We start from the raw sequence: 19,992 nt of genomic DNA on the forward strand, positions 1-19,992 counted from the left end.
AAAAATTCTTTGGAAATATATTTAGATTAACCTAAAATCACTCAAGGAATTGTATGTCAGTGTTGTAACATGACATGACTCTACTTCTCCCCCAAAATGATTCCAACCAATCGGATTACAAACTTTGTATCTCTAGGTAAATTTGTGTGTAAATGGCTTATAACTATTTCTAAATGTCAAATTCACCTTCAACAAGAGGTCACAGCTCTGAAGGCAAGTCTAAAACAAGAGTTTCAGAAACAACAGCACTGTTGGAACAACCACTTCGAACAAAATATTAATTTGGATGAGAAAATCTATCATTCCTACATTAATCAATAAAGGAGAAAAAGCACTTTATTTTATTTACTTATTTTTAAATATATTTTTAAAAATATATTTTATTGACTTTTTACGGAAGAGAGATAGAGAGTTAGAAACATTGATGAGAGAGAATCATCGATCAGCTGCCTCTTGCACACCCCCTACTGGGGATGTGCCTGCAACCAAGGTACATGCCCTTGACCAGAATTGAACCCGGGACTTTGCAGTTTGCAGGCTGACGCTCTATCCAGTGAGCCAAACCAGTTTCGGCGAGAAAAAACACTTTAAAGTTCCCTTATGACTCTAGAAAGGATAGTATCTAAATTAATAACCCATATGCAATTAAAAAAGAAGACAGCCCCAGGCTGGTGTTGCTAAGTGGTTAGAGCATCAGCTAGAAAACTGAAGGTTCTTGGGTTCAATTTCCAATCAAGGGCAGATACTTAGGTTGTAGGTTTGATCACTGGCCCCGGTTGGGGTGAGTACGAAAGTCAACCAATTGGCATATCTCTCACATTATATTTCTTTCTATCTCCCTTTATCCCTCCCTTCCACTCTCTCTAAAAAAAATAAATTTAATAGGGGGGAAAATCCTCTGGTGTCAATAAGCAAAACAAAAAAATTTGAAAAGACAAATATAAAAAAAATATTTAAACACTAAATAACAAAATATATTAAACACCTCATTTATCCATCATTGAGGGGTACATGAGATCAAAATTATATTGCCCAACAAATAAAAGATTATTACTTTTCAAGAAAGCTTTTTAAGAAAAAAAAACACATTTTTAAAATAGAAGTCTTTTTAAAAAAAATATATTTTATTGATTTTTAGAGAAGAAGGGAGATGGAGAGATAGAAACAATGATGAAAGAGAATCATTGATTGGCTGCCTCCTGCACGCCCTCTACTGGTGATAAAGCCCACAACCCAGGCATGTGCCCTTGGCCGGAATTGAACCTGGGACCTTCAGTCCCAAGGCTGTTGCTCTATCCATTGAGCCAAACCAGCCAGGGCTGTCCACACACTTTTTTTGTGGGCAGAGTCCATTGGCTTCCTTGGGGGCTTTTTCTTCTTCTCCCTTTGTTTCTACACAAGTGCTGTCTTTTCTGCAGACAGTATATTGGCCCCATAAATAGAAGTCTTTCTAAAATGCTTCCCACATTTCAAAACCTCCTTTAATAAAAGGAAACAAAATTTATTTTGACTTCTTCTTGATAATTTGTGCAAATCAGCACAAGCCTTCTCTTTTTTAAAATATACAATAATCTTTTTAAAAAATGTTTAGCTACTGCTGAAACCAGTTTGGCTCAGTGGATAGAGTTTCGGCCTGCAGACTGAAGGGTCCTGGATTTGATTCCAGTCAAGGACATGTACCTTGGTTGTGGGCACATCCCCAGTGGGGGTTGTGCAAGAGGCAGCTGATCGATGATTCTCTCTCATCGATGTTTCTGACTCTCTATTCCTCTCCTCATCTCTGTAAAAAAAAAAAATCAATAAAAGTATTTTTAAAAATTTTTAGCTACTATCTTTTGTAGAATCAAGTGGAAAACTGACTTTTATGTTAAAAGGTCAATCATTTCTTTTCCTTATAGCTGTACATTCTACCAAATTCCCCAAATCTTTCCTTCTAGTTTGTTCATCCTTCTAATCAGTTCATAAAAAAAAAAAAAAAAAAAAAAAAAAAGCTGGAAAAGCAAAAAACTGAATTGGTAGAAATGTGCAAGAGTGATTAGACTAAATTCTTCTACAGTGAAACATAAATCTTTAAAGAAGACATTCAAATGCTTTCCTCTGTTTACTTCCAGAAGACCAAGTATAGGCGAACTGATTTATTTCTAAGTGAATATTACAAACTTAAGTTGCCAAAGGTTAAAATTTTTCATTCAGACACAATGTTTTATACAATTTATTCTAAAAATATTATTTCCTTACACTCAGTCTTATTCAAACATATCTCACCCAATTTTAAAAGTTGAAAAAAGGAAGGGGAGCTGGTCATAGGAACTTTCAGTACAAAACAACTCTCTTAGGACCTGTTGATTACTTATAGCTTCTCTTTATATTTATTTATTTTTAAAAATGCACTGTTGTTTATTTATGCAGGTAACCAGGATATACATTGTAACATTATACTTTTTTTTTAATTTCTCTGTAAGCATTTCTAACAAATAGCAACACCCTTACAAATCATGTAAACATATCATATATTTAAAGTAATTAAAAAGGAGAGAAAAATAATTGAAATAGGAGAGGAGAAATCAAAGATAATTTTTACTCTTATTCCAAATATTAAATTAACTACAAGCAATCCTTGACTTATATCATTCAACTTCCAGTGATTCTCATTTGTGTCTAGCCAATTATACCTTTATATCTAGAGCACTCTTTTTAAGATTGCTGCCTACAACCCATTTTGGTGCATGATATTAATTTAGTCTTAATTCTTAATTACTATTCTTTTTTAATGAAATGGAATAGAACTGAATAGAAAATATTAAAGCATTGAAAATAGTAATAAGTACTACTTCAATATAATATATTTATATTGTAAATGTATTATACATTTACAATATAAATGTAACTGATTTCAATTATACTTATATTGATATGTACTTTGACATGATATAAAATATATTTCTTACTCTAAGCCAGGTTAAAAAATTGAGGGAAAATTAAAGCAAAGCTCTCTTAAGAGCTCCAAGTGTCAATCTGCAACTCAATCTCCTTCCCTGGGAACTTTCAGTTCAAAGCCAATATAAGTGAAGGCTCTCTTCTCTCTGAGATATCCCAGGCTGTGCGTCCATCTGCTGTGGGACTAGGAAGCAGGAAGGACCAGTGAGTGCTATGTGTAGCAAATTGGTAATGGGAAAGGATAAATAAGAAATGGGCAAGTTGAGAATGTCTCATAAACATAAAGTAGAAAACTGATTTTTTCATATCCTTGAAGGAAATTCCAAAGAAAATGTTCCCAAAATATTTAATTAAATAATTATGAAGCTTCAACAGAGAAGTACACAGACTTTCTGAGAGGCTATTTTAATGAATTGTAACCATTTGAATATTAGTGCTTTCCTATATTGTATTATGTTTGTTTTTATTTGGTCTCATTATTTTCTGTTCCCACCTCAGATTCAATATGTTAACATCACTGACAAAAGGGGGAATGGGGACATGACACTGGTGAAGAATGCTATCAGTTCTAATAAAACAGACTTGGGGCTAAAAACCTGACTTTTGATTTTGGAAGATAGCGTTCCATTATCTTTGAAATTTGCTACAATTCAAGGAAAATTTTAAAGCAACTGATAAAGTGAACAAAATATTGTGAGAAATCAAAGGAATACTCCATCTAGGCAGGGGCTGGGTGGAGGGGGGCAGAAGAGGGGGGAAATAGAGACATCTGTAATAGTGACACAATAAAAATAAAGAAAATTAAAAAAGGAATACTCCAGGTATATAGGTAACACCAGAGTAAGTGCTGATGAGCTAAATGCAGAAAGACTAGCAACTAATACTTAGGGACTTGTAGTTCTCAAACTCTCAAATCATAAAACACATAAAGGAGCCCTGGATGGTGTGGCTCAAAGGGTCTCAAGTTAGATTCTCAGTCAAGGGCCTGTAACTAAGTTGCAGCTTTTATCCCAGCCCCAGGGGCAGGAAGTAACCAATCAATGTATTTCTCACATCAATATGTCTCTCACATCAATCTTTCTCTCTCTCTCTTTCTCTCCTCCCCCCCCATACCTCTTTTCCACTCTAAAAATCAAAGGAAAAAAATATCCTCAGGTAAGGATTAACAAAAACAAACAAAAAAGAAACACATAAAAGGATAACAAAACAGATAATCTTAGGTTGTCAAAATATTGACAAATAATTTAGGTCTCCTTTAAGATTAGCATCAAACTCTGTGTACAAAAGAGCAACTGTGAATTCCTCAATACTAAAAATAAGATTCTTTCACTTTGTTTTTCTACAATAAAAATATCATGATAAGGAAGTAAAAAAAAAATCTACCTTCTAATATTTCATTAAAGAAAGTACAATTTTATGCTGTTATATTATTTTATATACTTTATAAAGTTTTCTGTCATGTAGTATAAAGCAGAGTCCTTAAAAAGTCAAAAATATTATTTAAAAAGATATGCATCAAGTATTCTATTATAACACACTTTTTAAGAGAAAAATATATTAAAACTAGAGGCCCAGTGCACAAAATTCATGCACTTGTAGGGTCTCTAGTGGCTGCCAGCAACTGGCCAGGGCCTCCCTCACTTCCCCCGGCCAGCCCCGCCCCCTGGTTGAAATCCAGGTCGAGGGGACAATTTGCATACTACACTTTTACTATATAGGATTAGGTGTCAAATTTTGGCCTTTTCCAAATAAAAATAACCCCTAACAAGTGCAAGGAGTGCCTGTATTTTCCAAAGGATTATTTTAGAGATTGTTTTTAAAGGAAAGTTGAGATGAAAATATAAAGTAAGGAAGAATCTAGAGTAATAAACATGTTTAAACAATATACCTCTTCCTCCTCCCCCTGGAAGCAAAGGTGAGAGCCTGAGTGGACCCTCCAACAAAGGTGGAGGGGAGAGAAAAGCTCTCGTTTCAGATGAAGGTCGACCCAATGGTGAGGGACCATATGGGGAATGCTCTGGAATAATTAAAACAGAATGTTTAAATTCATAGTATCAATTAGCTACACTCAGATTAGAATCCCATTTCAACAATTACCATTAGGTCATCCTCTTGCCTATTTAAGTTTAATCCATGTTCTGACACTAACTATGCCTTGGATTTGTTAACATAGAATTCAATATGGAATTCTATGTTCCATAAGTCTGTTTACCATGTACATTTTAGTCAATCAAAACATTATCCTCTTGATAATTAATACACATAAATAAAATAACCATTCAATATTAAACAAAGAATACTGGTGATATTTTGGAGTTACAAGAAAATTTGTGGGGATGAAGTTTGTTTTGTTTTTACAGGCAGTATGCTTCTAGATATTTTAACTGGTGATGGCTGTATATGGAAGGCTCAGATAGACTGTGTTGGGCCATGATTTACTTGAGTAAAGCTTCGAATTTTGAAAAATAGAAATAAAAGCATAAAATACTCTATAGTATCAGAAATTACTTTTGATTCATGCCAGTGAAAAGTACAGTTTCAGTCATGGCCACATGGCTCAGTCACTTGAAGCGTTCACCATATTCTGGGTTCAATTCCCAGTCAGCGCACATACCCAGATTGTGGGTTTGATCCCTAGTTTGGGCGTGTGCTGGAGGCAGCCCAAGAAAAGTAAATTTACATACAATAATTCATTTAAAATTGTCACTCCATCTATAAACCAGATAACCAAGAGCCCTCTCATTTTACAAACTTCACCATTCCCAAATAATGGTTATGCTTCAAAAGGTAAAAAATTGCCCTAGCTGGTTCGGCTCGGTGGATAGAGCGTCGGCCTGAGGACTCAAGGGTCCCAGGTTCAATTCCGGTCAAATTCCAGAGCGGGGTGTGCAGGAGGCAGCTGACCGATGTTTCTCTCTCTCCCTCTCCCTTCCTCTCTGTAGAAAATCAATGAAATACATTTTTTTTTTTAAAAGGCAAAAATTTAACAGCAAAACTAAAACAAAAATACCACCAAAATAACACTTTTAAACAAGTTAAAATTTATTATGTAGTTTACATAATATACACATGTAGCTGCAACAAAAGATCAAAGCATTATTTACGCACCCCTGAGATTTTTACATTAACTTCAGATAAAAAATCTTTATGTATAATTCCTTCCACTCCTAATTTCATTACTCATAATCTACTATCTTCAAAAATGTAGAAATAGACTTTCATTTTAATGTATTTTAGTTTCATAATTTACATATTATGTGTTAGTAAAGTTGACTTGCCATGCAAAAGGGAATTTGGACTCTCAAGATGATGTTATAACTTTTCAAAGGTTATAACAGGATTCTGTCTATATAAAAATGGTTTATCTTCATTGCCTCCCAAGCTTAATTCTAATTCAACAAAAATTATTTTGAAAATTTTAAGCTATTTAGAATAGTATGAGATGCAAACTCATTAATAAATGGACAGAAATATTAAATACATCTTCCAAAGACTTTGTCCTCTCTTGAGGATATTAAAGCAATCAAAACTCAGATTGCTCAGGTTTTTTCATCTTTTAATTAATATTTTTAAGTAATTAAAGGCTGTTTTAATTCTCTTTTTTTAATAGTCAAGAATCCTTTTTTATTTAAGAAAAAGAATAGTGTATCATTAAGCATCATAAAAACATAACGCAAGTGTTATACTGGTGAAAATCTTTTCCAAGTACAAATTCCCTTTTGCATGGCAAGTCAACTTTACTAACACATAATATGTAAATTATGAAACTAAAATACATCTAACATTTGTGTTTAAATTGATACAAATACATTATGTTGCTTCCTGCTCATTAAATTCTCATTTTTATAATTCATACAAATACCAAAGAATAGTTAACATATAAACAGTCACAGTACTATTCTACTTAAGCAATCCTTACCCATTCATTCTCCAAAACATAATTAATAAGTACCTTAGTATGTACCAAACACTTTGCTTTTCAAGGAGCTCAAAGTATTAAATATACATCATTATGTAAAATCCCACTGAGAAAGAGAGGTTCCAAATATTTATATTATCACTTGGGAAAGGAAACTCAAAAACTTGGGAAATTGTGGGAGAACTTAGGTTAGGATCCTAGCTCCAAAATATAAAATATTATAAGTAATAGTGCTAAATTTACACTAATATAAATTATATATACAACTTATATATATATAAATATATATGTATTTTTAAATGAGGGGTTTAAAAAAAAGCTACCTCTGCCAAAAGCTGCACTTGGAACACCAACTGCATAAGGATCTTTTTCTAAAAGTTCAAATTTAATCTCTGTTTCAGTTAATCTGCAAATAAAGAACAAACATCTCTAAGTTACTCATTAAAGAAAAGCACCCACATTTCTAGAAAAATGCCACTATCAACTATAAGCTACTCTTCATTTTCTTAATATATGCATAAAAGAAATAGATCCTTTAAAATTATTCTGACCAAAACACCTTTCTATATTCCCTCTACTATTTTGGGGTAACAGGTTTCTTTTTGCCAATTGACAGTGATGTTTTGCTGAGGTTTGAAATTGTTTTGTGTGTTATTTTTTTCTTCTTCAAAATTAGACAATAAGGGGTGTGGTATCACCAAACCCAAATTTAAAAATAAAAGGGTCCCTCAAGGTCAACCAATTCAAATCTATTGTTTTTCAACTAAAGAAAGTGAGGCTAGAAGTTTGATTTATTCAAAATGAAAGTGCCAGGATTAAAACAGGACTCTTGGCTTTGAGTCACATATGCTTTCCACTATGTTACACATAGGATTCCAACCATAACGTAAAATTGGAATCCAATCAACTCATCCTACTATTTTGTTCCTACATTTTTTCAATCTTAGAAATGTGACATTTAAAAAGAATACTATTTCTATTTCTTGACCATCAGAATTGAAATAAAACATTTATTCATTTGGTTTTAATTTCTGAATAGAAAAGGCAAGCAAGAAGACTAAAACAAATATTGTATAATGTTGATAACACCTTCTTGCAAGAAATTATAACACTTTGGGAAAATGTTACAATCCTCACAGAAAAGCATTTATTCTTCTCTTTGTACAATGTACATTTCTTTTCATTTTCTTACTGTAATGTTACCCATTACATTAAAACTTGGGGATAAGAGAAATAATAAATACTTATTCCATTCATTTACCATTAAAAGATGCTGATATTCTGAGAATTACTATCTCAGAGAGCTCCATTCATCCTTTCTCTTTCTATCCTATACCTAGCCTGCTGTTCTTTTATGTTTTGTTTCACCTTTTATAAAAGAACCAAGAATAGTTTCCTTCTCTGTTAGGGTGACCTTTCTTAAGACAAATGTTTCGCCCAGCAGGCATGGCACAGCGGTTGAGTGTTGATCTATGAACCAGGAGGTCAGGGTTCCATTCCCGGTCAGGGGACATGCCCAGGTTACAAGCTTGACCCCCAGTGTGGGGCTGCAGGAGGCAGCTGATCCATGATTCTCATCATTGATGTTTCTTTCTCTCTCTCTCTCTCTCTCTCTCTCTCTCTCTCTCTCTCTCTCTCTCTCTCTCTCTCTGTCTCTCTGTCTCTCTCTTTTCCTCTCTGAAATCAATATAAATCTATACATATTTTTTAAAAAGACAATGTTTCAAACAAAAAAAAAATCTAGTAACTCAGTAAAACTAAAAGATTTCACTATTAGATATGCTGGATCCATAAGCTTTCTTGTTTACCCTTATAATGTTAACTAACTAATAAAACAACAACTAAGAATAAAGTTTTCAGTGTTCCCACTAAGATACTTACTTTTGTCTGAGGTAAGAATTTTCTTTCTTCAAATCATTGAGGTTTCTTTCAGCAGTCCGAGCTGCCAACTTAAAGAAAATAATACATTTTAAAAGCACATATTTACAAAATTAACATTAAAGATACATGTATATAACTATCTCAGTGATGGCATACAAATATTATAATCAGTTAAGGATTTCAGTAAATTCAATGTTAAATGATTTAATTTAGAGAACTTTTTTTATTTTTTTATTTTTAGAGAACATTTTAAAAGGGAATAAGTTTCATGTAACCAGAAGATCTGAGCCTACTAAGACTGAGTTCAATCATGTACTTGCCAACAAATTATTCACCGTTAACTAGATGTGAAGTCAAGGATTAGCATTATTTGGCACTAATATCCAAAAACATAACAAAAGCATGTAAGAAGTGAATGGAATGGAGACTCGGAATCATTATGCAGGCAGCACTGACTATGAAACAAGGTAACCATCTCTAGAAAGAAATCACTATAAATCTGAGAAGCCCAGAAAGGTCTAAAAGAGTTTCACAGCATACTGGTACAGGCTATTTTTTTAAATGGCTAAATATAATCAAAGCATGTACATTAAGTACACAGCGCTGTCACATAATATTATAATAGGCTTTCACATTTTAGTTACCCTTTTGTTTAATAAAACAAGAGGTTAGAAAATCAGATTTTATTGGGTCGGCAACTAAGTAATTGCGGGTTTCACACATATATGGCTTCAGTTGAATTTTTAGGTTTGCAGACGTAGTACAAATGTAAAACACATTTTGTTATTTGATAGTTGGCTATTCAGCTGTTAATCAGTAAAAAAAGTTTTTTGATCTGTTTTGTAGTTTTCGTTTGGCGTTCGTTGAAAAATGGAAAATCAAAAGGAACATTTTCGTCATATTTTGCTTTTTTATTTCCGCAAAGGGAAAAACGCATCGCAAGCTCATAAAAAGTTATGTGCTGTTTATGGTAACGAAGCCTTAAAAGAACGGCAGTGTCAAAATTGGTTTGCCAAATTTTGTTCTGGTGATTTTTCATTCAAAGATGAAAAACGCTCTGGTCGTCCAGTTGAAGTTGATGACGCCCTAATCAAAGCAATAATCAATTCGGACTGTCACAGTACAACACGTGAGATTGCAGAGAAGCTTCATGTATCACATACATGCATTGAAAATCACTTAAAACAACTTGGCTATGTTCAAAAACTCAATACATGGGTTCCTCACGAACTGAAAGAATCACAGTTAACGCAACGCATTAGCAGCTGCGATTTGCTAAAGAAACGTAATGAAAATGATCCATTTTTAAAACGACTGATAACTGGCGATGAAAAATGGGTTGTTTACAACAATATCAAGCGGAAAAGATCGTGGAGCAGGCCAGGTGAACCAACTCAAACAACATCAAAAGCTGATATTCATCAAAAGAAGGTTTTGTTATCAGTTTGGTGGGATTACAAAGGAATTGTCTACTTTGAACTCTTACCACCCAACCGAACGATCAATTCTGATGTCTACATTGAACAACTAACAAAATTAAACAATGCAGTTGAAGAAAAGCGGCCCGAATTGATAAATTGAAAAGGTGTTGTATTCCATCATGACAATGCAAGGCCACACACATCTTTGGTCACTCGGCAAAAATTAATGGAGCTTGGTTGGGATGTTTTGCCACATCCACCATATAGTCCTGACCTTGCACCATCTGATTACTTTTTGTTTCGATCTTTACAAAATTCCTTGAATGGTAAAAATTTCAATAATGATGATGATGTCAAATCGTACCTGATTCAGTTTTTTGCTAATAAAAACCAGAAGTTTTTTGAACGTGGGATTATGATGCTGCCTGAAAGATGGCAAAAGGTCATTGATCAAAATGGGCAATACATTACAGAATAAAGTTATTTAGTTCCATGAAAAAAAATTTTTAAAAATCCGCAATTATTTAGTTGCCGACCCTGTTACAGAAAACAAAGCTACACTTATAATAAACAGAAGCGCATGCACTATTCCCAAACTGTTGTGGGAAAAGGTTAAACTTGAATGGGTTATGCGTGTTCCCAGTGGGTTCTCCAAACAAGCAGCAGCGTGTGTGGAACACCAGCCCTGCCAAACTAATGCAGTCCTAGGGCAGCTGTTTTATCATACAAAAGTAGGCAGATTAACTCAGTCTAAACCATAACTTGTTACAAGTAAAGGAACTTCACTATCAATGTGTTCGCTTAAAACTGCGAACTACACACGAGAATTGACTTTAACTGGTCAAAGAATATATTATATGAATAGTCACAAAAACAGCTTAGACGTATTTTAGCACTCACTATGAAAATCATTTTCATAGGTAAATCTTTTTCTACTAACAAAAAAGTATAACATAACAATTTTAGTTAATAAAATACCAATTCATTTAACTTTTAACAACGCAGAACCAAAATTATAGCTCAATGCTTTATACGTAGAAAATATTTACCTCAAGATAGGGTACAAAAAATACATCATTAGTAAGTTAAAAGTAAGTTCTATGATTATAGTTTAGTATGTATTAATGATATACCTACAACAACAAAATAGAAAAACTGATGGCAAGTGAATAGACTTTTGAAAAGCTTAAACCCCAAGATTACATAAAACTACAAGAGGCATGGTGCGTGAAAATTCATGCACTGGAGTGGGGGTTCCCTCAGCCCGGCCTGCCCCCTCTCACAGTGCAGGAGCCCACAGGAGTGGGAGGTGACCCGGATATGAGGGAAAAGCAACGCCCCATCACACCTCTGCTGCTGCCACTGCCAGCAGTGGAAGCCTCAGCCAGCCCTGGTGACCTGAGCCTTGGGCGGCCCTTGAAGGTTGGGTAGCCGTCATCCAAGGCTTGTCTGTGCCTCAGGTAGCAGCTAGGCAGCCGCAGCTGCTGACCCTGCCCCCTGCCCACTGGTGGGTGGGGACAATCTGGGGCCAGGCCGGCTGGTGGAGGGGCTTCGGGAGGTTGAGGCACAGCAAGTTGCATCCTGTTCAGCCTCTGTGCAGGCATGGCGCCTGGACCAGGCCCGCACTGCTATCTCAGTGGCTACCTCTGTGGAAGGGGTAGCACTGGGAACCGGCTGTGCTGCGGCCTGTCCCATGCCGCCTCTGCAGAAGGGGGCACAGTGCCACCTTCTCATGCAGGCACCGCCTCCTCACTGCCTCTCCAAAAGGGGCCATGGCGTTGGACTGGCGGTGCTGGACTGGTCCACAGCACCGTCCACCCCTCCCATGGGGCACCACCCACCTCTCCCATAGTGGCGCCTCTCTCATGTAGCCAGCCCTAAGCCCTCAAAGCTGCTGTGGCTTTGTCCAGATGGATATCCAGATTAGCATATTACTCTTTTATGAGTATAGACTAGAGGTCTGATGCATGAAATTCGTGCATAGGTAGGGTCCATATGCCTGGCTGGTAATCAGGACCGATCTGTGGGGTGACTGGAGGGGCAATCAATGGACCCTGCTGGCACCTGCCTTGGCTGGTCTGGGGCCTGCAGGCTGGGGGCAACTCCTGCGTTGAGTGTCTGCCCTCTGGTGGTAAGTGCACATCACAGCATTCTGCCGTTTGGTCAATATACATAGTAGGCATTTTATATAGGATAGATTTCAGTAACTCTTTGAAATTAGTATACTATATCTTTAAATTACAGGTAAGAAACTGGCAGTAGGTGATACCAACCAAGACAGTGAGTCCAGACCCCATGTATTCACCCACTGTGCAAATTACTCTCCTTGAAGACTCCTAGGGACACATCCTCTAACAACTCTTACAGGGATAATTCTTATAATTACTCAAAATCTGCATCATTATGATTTCCTCACACAGTTCCTCTGGGGGACTGACATCTCATTTCTTATGATGATTTTTTTCTTAATGTGTATCAATTCAACAGATACAGAGAATCAGATACTAAAATTTTTTAGATTTTTAGAACTAAAAAAGGCTTAGTGTACAACTTGGTACTATCCCACTGTTTTATAGAAGAATAAACAGGCCCTGAGAATTTTAAATAATTTGTCCATAGTAATTACTGGCAATCCAGTGCCCTGAAACAATGAAGCCATGAAGATTACATCACCTTCCCCAGAGAGAATATAAACTCCCTGCAAAGAAGCAATGTGCTGAAAATAGAGAATTTAATACTTACCCAATTATCATGTGCTTTTTTCTCATGAGATATAATCTGAAAAAGAAAATCATTAATACTACTGATAACTACTTTTCTTATATAAAAAAAATTCACATCTACTACTATGATTTAGCACATAACTCATAAACTCAAAAATAACTCAAGCATCTCTGAAAAGTCAGTAACATTTTAAAGCAAATTTTCATATACAATGCTCTACTCGTAAAACAAAACTGAATGTACCTATGGATGAAGAAAGGGGCGGGGGTAAGGGCATGGGGTGGAGTTGGAAATCAGGTGGAGGGGAGCTATGGGAGAAGAAGGGGAAAGAGGAACACCTGTAATAATCTGAATAAAGATTTATTATTAAAAAATTCAATAAAAATATATTTTAAAAATAAGAAAAATAAAAACTGAATGTAGTGACAACTGAACTTTGTCTAGTATATTTCTATCTTATGCAGTAATCAAGTACAATATGAGTTGCCAATTAAGAGACACTAGCTAGAATGAATATAAAACCCTAATGCTTATGTACAAGGTAGGGCAAAAGTAGGTTTACAGTTGTAAGTACACAAAATACAGTTAATAAAGCTACTGTACTAATCATAATCTGCATGTATTCCTCCATATGAATACCTTTAAGCCTACTTTTGCCTCACCCTGTATGTTATTTGCTTATACAATTCACATTCCCAAAGCAGCAGAAGAAATGGCAACTTTAACAAGATCTCTTTTCCCACAATCTCTGGCTCCCTAGAAATGTTCCATAACCACGTGTAAAACTTTAAGAAAGGTATAAAACTACTCAAGTAACTATATTCCTCATGAAAATACATATAAATTCAAACAAATCAGAATTGTTTTAAGTTACACACACACACACACACACACACACACACACACCCCTACCTACCTGTCCCTGGTAAGAATGAATGGTTCTCTCCAACTCTTCTTCAAGATCTTTGGCTCGCTTTCTGTAGGGAAGAAATAATCATTCTAATATTAATATTTACTAAGAAATTATAGAACACGCACTCTACTGGAAATATTCATTAGAGTACCTAGAATGCTTTTTTTTTCATGTAAAAAGAAAAAGTCTAGAACTCCACATATTAACCGCCTTTAAGAGGTTCTAAAGTGTGTTTGTTCCTGATATTTTATTGTAATATTAAGATTTTTAAGAATACCACTACTTGGGTTTACCAAACCAAAGATCTTGAAAAGATTTATAGGGTACATTGATTGGTTCATTTTTATTTTTAAGAGGTATGATCTTGGAAGATTTAGATGTCTTTAATTTTAATAGAATTATAGAAAATTAATGACCACTGTGAAATATAAACCTAACAAGTTAATTCCTTCTTTTGGATAAGACTCAGCTTAAACTCCCTAATGTTAAATGTTAAGTATCTCAACTATCTGGTATACTGATGATAGACTTATCATCTTACAAACACTTTTTCAGAACTTTACTTGTGGCTTACTCTTCTTTTTGTGGCATAATTCTTGAATTCATTAATACTGTAAACATTCTCCCACATTTGTACCAAAGAGTATTTTTTTTTTTTAATTAATGGCTCTTCATAATTTTCTTGACATTAAAATACAATAGGGTTGCCCATGTCCATATATAATTAAAGTGAGAGATTTAAAATCTCACATACTGAAAGAAAAGCATTTTTCCTTTTTAAAATTTCTGTATAATTGTATTATAGCAATACATCTAAATGAAAATCAGTGCAAAAAATACATTTTTAAATTTTTTGTTGGTATTGCAGTATTTTTTCTGAATATTTTTTCTGATATTTGGCTTCTGGATACCCTCCCTACCTCAAAAAGAAAGGTGTAAGCCCAGCCGGGGTAGCTCAGTGGCTGAGCATCAAACCATGAACTAAGAGGTCACCGGGCTCGATTCCCGGTCAGACACATGCCCAGAATGCAGGCTCAATCCCCACTAGGGGATGTGCAGGAGACAGCCAATCACCATTTCTCTCACTGTTTCTCTCTCTCTATTCCTCCCCCTTCCACCTCTCTAAAATCAATGAAAGAGAAAGGGAGGGGGAGAGAGAGGGAGGAGGGGGAAGCAAAGAGGGAGGAGGGTAGAATAAGGGGAGAAAAAAGGAAGGGGAAGGGGAGAGGGAAGATACATTTAATACCTATAGGTCTCCAGCTCTTCAGCTGCATGGCTGATCTTTTCATCTGCTTTAGAAAGTTTTTCCTCTTTCTCTAACCGGTAATTTTCTTCTACTGTTAATTTCCTTAAAATAAAAAGTGTTTTATTTATTTTATTATATGTCAAAATAACCAGTCATATCTGTTTAATTGTGTCACAACTGGTGCTTCCCATAAAGCAATTTGCATAATACCACTAAGAACATCACAGGCAAGAAAAACAAAGAAACTGTGTATTTCTGGCATGGGTTTAATATTACAAACTCAAGTTATAAGGTCTCTTATCTAATAACAATACTATTAATATAAAAGTTTCAAGAGTTTTCTAAAGGAATTCATCATAAAATTAAGATTATAAAAAATAAATATTAATAAAAATTATGACTATGTTATTTATCAAGACTTCTTCAAGAAGCATTATATTAGACAAGAAGTCACAAATAATGAACTGTTTCAATAATTTTTAAGTTGGTTGTTAAGTTGTCAAATATTGATTCGTCTTCCAGGCCAACTCACCAAAAGAAAAAGAAGCACAGAGAAAGTAAATGACTGAACCAAGGCAGAGAGCTAGCAAGCAGTAGTTCCATTACACTAAATCACCCAAGTTGTTTCACATGGTAACATGAATAACATTGGTCCCTCAAGAAATACTTAGTGAACATCACAGGAAAACACATTTCCCATCCTAACTATGAATGTCTCCCCTTCTTCATGAACTCTGGGGAGGAACGTGATAAACAAATGAACAAATTCTGAGAGACACAGCCATAAATGTTTTATTTTCTACACACTATATTACTATTGCTTAGGAAGCACTCCCCACCCAATAGTTTCACAGGTGTAAGAAAATAAAAGTCATCGCCTTAGGAAAAGCATAAAAGTGTAATTGGTTTAAAGATGAAGAGAAATGCTTTTACAAGCCTTGACCAGTTTGTTCAGTGATTAGAACATAGGCCCACACATCCAATGGTCAAGTTCAATTCTGGTCAAGGGTTCATACATACTTGAGTTGCAGGTTAGACCCCCAGACACGGTCAGAGTGTATATGGGGAGGCAACCAGTCGATGTGTCTTTGTCATGTCCATGTTTCTCTTTCTCTCCCTCCCTTCCATTCTCTCTAAAAATTGATTAGAAAAATATCCTCATGTGAGGATTAAAAAAATAATAAAAGAGCCTGGCCACTGTAACTCAATGGCTGACAGTCTACCTATGAATCAGGAGGTCACTACTCGATTCCCAGTCAGGGCTCATGCCCAAGTTGCAGCCTCAATCCCCAGTAGGAAGAGCCAATTAATGATTCTCTCTCATCATTGATGTTTCTCTCTCCCCCCATTCCTTCCTCTGTCTGAAATCAATTAAAAAATACATATTTTTAAGTGCTTTTACAGACTGCAGATTAAAAACAGCCAGAAATTCTTTGATACCCCTCCCACTGAGCGGTAGTCTATGAAACTGCCCCTTGAATTTGGGTGGGCTTATTAATCATGAAAAAATTACAATGTGAAAGGAAACACAACAATATGACTAAAAAACAGTCACATTTTCACATATTAAAGCAACACATCAAGCTTCTATACCTTTTCACTTCTCTTCAATACTATATTTTTGAAAAGTGCTAGTAATACAATATATCAGTAGTAAAAAAACATCAATCCAGGATTTAGAAAATCGCACTGTTTACAGGTAAAATTTTTAAATTAACATTTATTAGTACTATGAACTCTCCATATTCTGCTCTAAAGAACAATCAGTGTCATAATTCACATAATTTGAGTAGTGAACAGATTAATTTAAATGTAAGAATGGAATATAATATTTTGGGAATTCAAAGCATTTCAAACTAATGAATGAAATCACAATGTGAACAACATGTATACAGCTAGGATTCTATTCAGCTTTCCATTCTTACTTTAAGTATCTACAGAAATATTTCTTTAAAATTTTAAACATTACTCATTAAAATTCCATAATTTTGTTCAAAAAATACACTGAAAAGTATTTCTTTCACCTCAATCCCTTTTATGTTCAAAAGGCCCTGAGGGTAATGTAGTTGGCATGATAAAGATCATCAAGCCCTGAACGGTTTGGCTCAGTGGATAAAGTGTCGACTTGCAGACTCAAGGGTCCCAGGTTCAATTCCAGTCAAGGGCATGTACCTTGGTTGCGGGCGCATACCCAGTAGGGAGTGTGCAGGAGATAGCCAAGGGCCAGGTTTTGTAGGATCTTACAGGCCATAATAAAGCTTTTGATTAAATTCTGAGTATAATATGAAGGCACCTGGAGGTTCTAAGCAAGAGAGTAACAATACTCATTATTTTTAGAAGGATCATGCTACTGAAGTCAGAGCAGGAAGTTAAGAATATAAAAAGAGACACTTTTTTAATACCTATAGGTCTCCAGTTATAAATCACATTGTGATTTCATTCATTATTGCTACAGCAATAAGCCAGATACTAATGTATAATGGCTTGGATCAGACTATTGGTATACGAGGAGGTAAAAAGTAGTAGTCAGATTCAGGATACAGAAAAGTTGACAGAATTTGAAGATACAATAAATATGGGATAAAAGAGAGAAATTGCCTTGGCTGGTATGCTAAGTGGTTAGAACCTTGACCCTCGCACTGAAAGATCACAGCTCAATTCCCAGTCAAGGGCACATACCTGAATTACAAGTTTGATCCCTGGCCCTAGTCAGGGCACGTGCAGAAGACAACCTATCAATGTGTCCCTCTCACATCAATGTTACTGTTCCTCTGTGTGTGTGAGTGTGTGTGTGTGTGTGTGTGTGTGTGTGTGTGTGTCTTCCTCATCCCCTCCCTCCTATTCTCTCTATAAATCAATGGAGCCAAATCAGCATGGCTCAGTGATTGAGTGTCAACCTATGAAGTGGGAGGTTATGGTTCCATTCCTGGGCAGGGCACATGCCTGGGCTGCAGATTCAATACCCAGTGTGGAGCATGCAGGAGGCAACCGATCAATGATTCTTTCTCATCACTGACAGTTGTTCTTTTTTTTCTCTCTCTCTCACTCTCTCTCACCCCCTTCTTCTCTAAAATCAATAAAAATATTTTTTTAAATAAAATATAATAATAATCAATGGAAAAAATAAGCTCAGGTGAAGATTAACAAAACAAAACAAAAAAAGAGAGAGAAGTCAAGGATGGCTTGATCAACTACCATGATCAAGGGCATGATCAACTTAGTAAGTAATACTGCCACTTGCTGAGACAAAGATCAATTTGGCAGGAGCAATTTACACACGAGAAAAGAATCAGTTTTGCATATATTAGAGATGGAATTAATGGGTAGAGTGCAATTACTAGGACGTCCACCTAGATTCCCTGACTTAGCTTACAGTATCAGGAACTTTAATTAGCAATAATTTGCTGATTACCTAAAAGAAGTTAAAAAGAACTAGTCTGCAAAGTTCAGTATCATTTACACATTTTCTTCCTTGAAGAAAAAGTATTTCAAGATCAAATAACTTTCTTGAAAAATTAATTCATGAGCCCTAGCCAGTTTTCTCTGTGGTTAATGTCAGCCTGTAGACTGAAGGGTCACAGGTTAAATTCTAGTCAAGGGCATGTACCTCAGTTGCAGACTCGTGCCCTGGCCCCAGTCAGAATGGATGGGAGTAGCAACCAGTTGATGTCTCTCTCTCACATCAATGTTTCTCTCTGTATCTTTCCCCTCCCTTCCATTCACCCTAAAAAAAATCAATGGAAAAAATAGCCACTGGTGCCTGACCAGTGTGGCTCAGTGGTTGAGCATCAATCCATGAACCAGGAGGTCATGGCTTGATTCCCAGTTAGGACACATGCTTGGGTTGCAGGCTCCATCCCCCAGTAAGGGGCATGTAGCCGATCGATGATCCTCTCTCTCATCATTCATGTTTCTCTCTCTCTCTCCCTCTCCTTCCTCTCTCTGAAATCAGTAAAAATGTATTAAAAAACACATATACATATATATGTGTACACACACACACACACTCTGGTGAGGATTAACAACAAAAATGAATTGAGGAAATATAACTCAATCATTAACAGAATTTTGGCTAATCATATAAACTTTATATGCAATATTTCACTTGCCATTCAGTGACAATATCAACATATATTTTATTACCTATGAAGTATCATTTCATTTTCTTGATATAATTCAGTCATTACTTTAAGTTTGTGCTGAAGCTTTTGATTCTCATTTTCAAGATTTTCATTTTCTGGCTGCAAACATGCTTGTTCAGTCTGGATATTTTTAATACACTCTATGGAAAAATTTTAAAAGCCAAAATTAAAGGAGTAAATATTTTGAGTGGCATATTAACATTTTATACAGATAAAATAACCAAAAATAATTAATTACTAATAAACAAAATTCTTTCCAACAACAGAAAATCTGTAAGGTATTTTTAAATTTACACCTGGTGACTTAACCTTTAGACCATTGCCAGGAAGTTACTTAACAAATAATAATGATGGATATTGACTTTATTAAAATTGGATCATCCCTATTTAAAAAACACACAATAAACCAACACTTAAATCTTCACTACATCTTTGTACTTCTATTGTAACTATTTTGTTTCAAATCCTCTGTATCTTAAATGATTTCAAAAGAGGGAAAGCAGTTTAGAAGAAAACCTTCATGTTATGAACAGAGAAAAACAATTGTAGGAATTTATCTTTCATGATACATTACAAAAAGTTAGATTTGGAAGGAGGGTACAAGCAGACAGTTTCCATCCAAATACCAGTTTTAGAAAATAATAAAGATTTGCCAAGCAGGACAGCAGGCAGAGAGAATCCAAGATGGCTGCTCGGGTAGGCAACTAGCCGCAGCCGCACACAACAATTTTAATAAAATACAACTAAAATATAAAATGGACATTACCCAGAACTACAGGAAAGTCGACTGACTGGAAATCCTACAACAA

At 35.4% G+C, this 19,992-nt stretch overlaps 1 protein-coding gene and 1 pseudogene across 11 annotated transcripts in view; one reads left to right on the forward strand and one right to left on the reverse strand.

The window, feature by feature from the left end:
* LOC311620775 (neurofilament light polypeptide-like) overlaps positions 1-19,992 on the forward strand; it is a 1,158,328-nt pseudogene that overhangs the window by 795,648 nt on the left and 342,688 nt on the right. The gene's annotated exons all lie outside the window — the stretch shown is intronic.
* The window catches only part of MIA2 (MIA SH3 domain ER export factor 2), a 95,866-nt gene that overhangs the window by 9,710 nt on the left and 66,164 nt on the right, over positions 1-19,992 (reverse strand). For 6 of the 10 annotated variants that reach the window (XM_084867170.1, XM_084867173.1, XM_084867175.1 and 3 more), the window contains 7 exons: positions 19,185-19,323; positions 15,042-15,143; positions 13,799-13,859; positions 12,901-12,936; positions 8,738-8,805; positions 7,180-7,262; positions 4,826-4,954 (listed from right to left, as the gene is read on the reverse strand). In XM_084867170.1, coding sequence (XP_084723296.1) covers positions 4,826-4,954; positions 7,180-7,262; positions 8,738-8,805; positions 12,901-12,936; positions 13,799-13,859; positions 15,042-15,143; positions 19,185-19,323 — 618 coding nt within the window. The remainder of the gene's footprint in view (positions 1-4,825; positions 4,955-7,179; positions 7,263-8,737; positions 8,806-12,900; positions 12,937-13,798; positions 13,860-15,041; positions 15,144-19,184; positions 19,324-19,992) is intronic. The other 4 variants (XM_084867171.1, XM_084867179.1, XM_084867178.1 and 1 more) reach the window with 1 other exon arrangement.

This window comes from Pipistrellus hanaki, assembly GCF_964339955.1.
Source record: "Pipistrellus hanaki genome assembly, chromosome: 1".
Classification (NCBI taxonomy): Eukaryota; Metazoa; Chordata; class Mammalia; order Chiroptera; family Vespertilionidae; genus Pipistrellus; species Pipistrellus hanaki.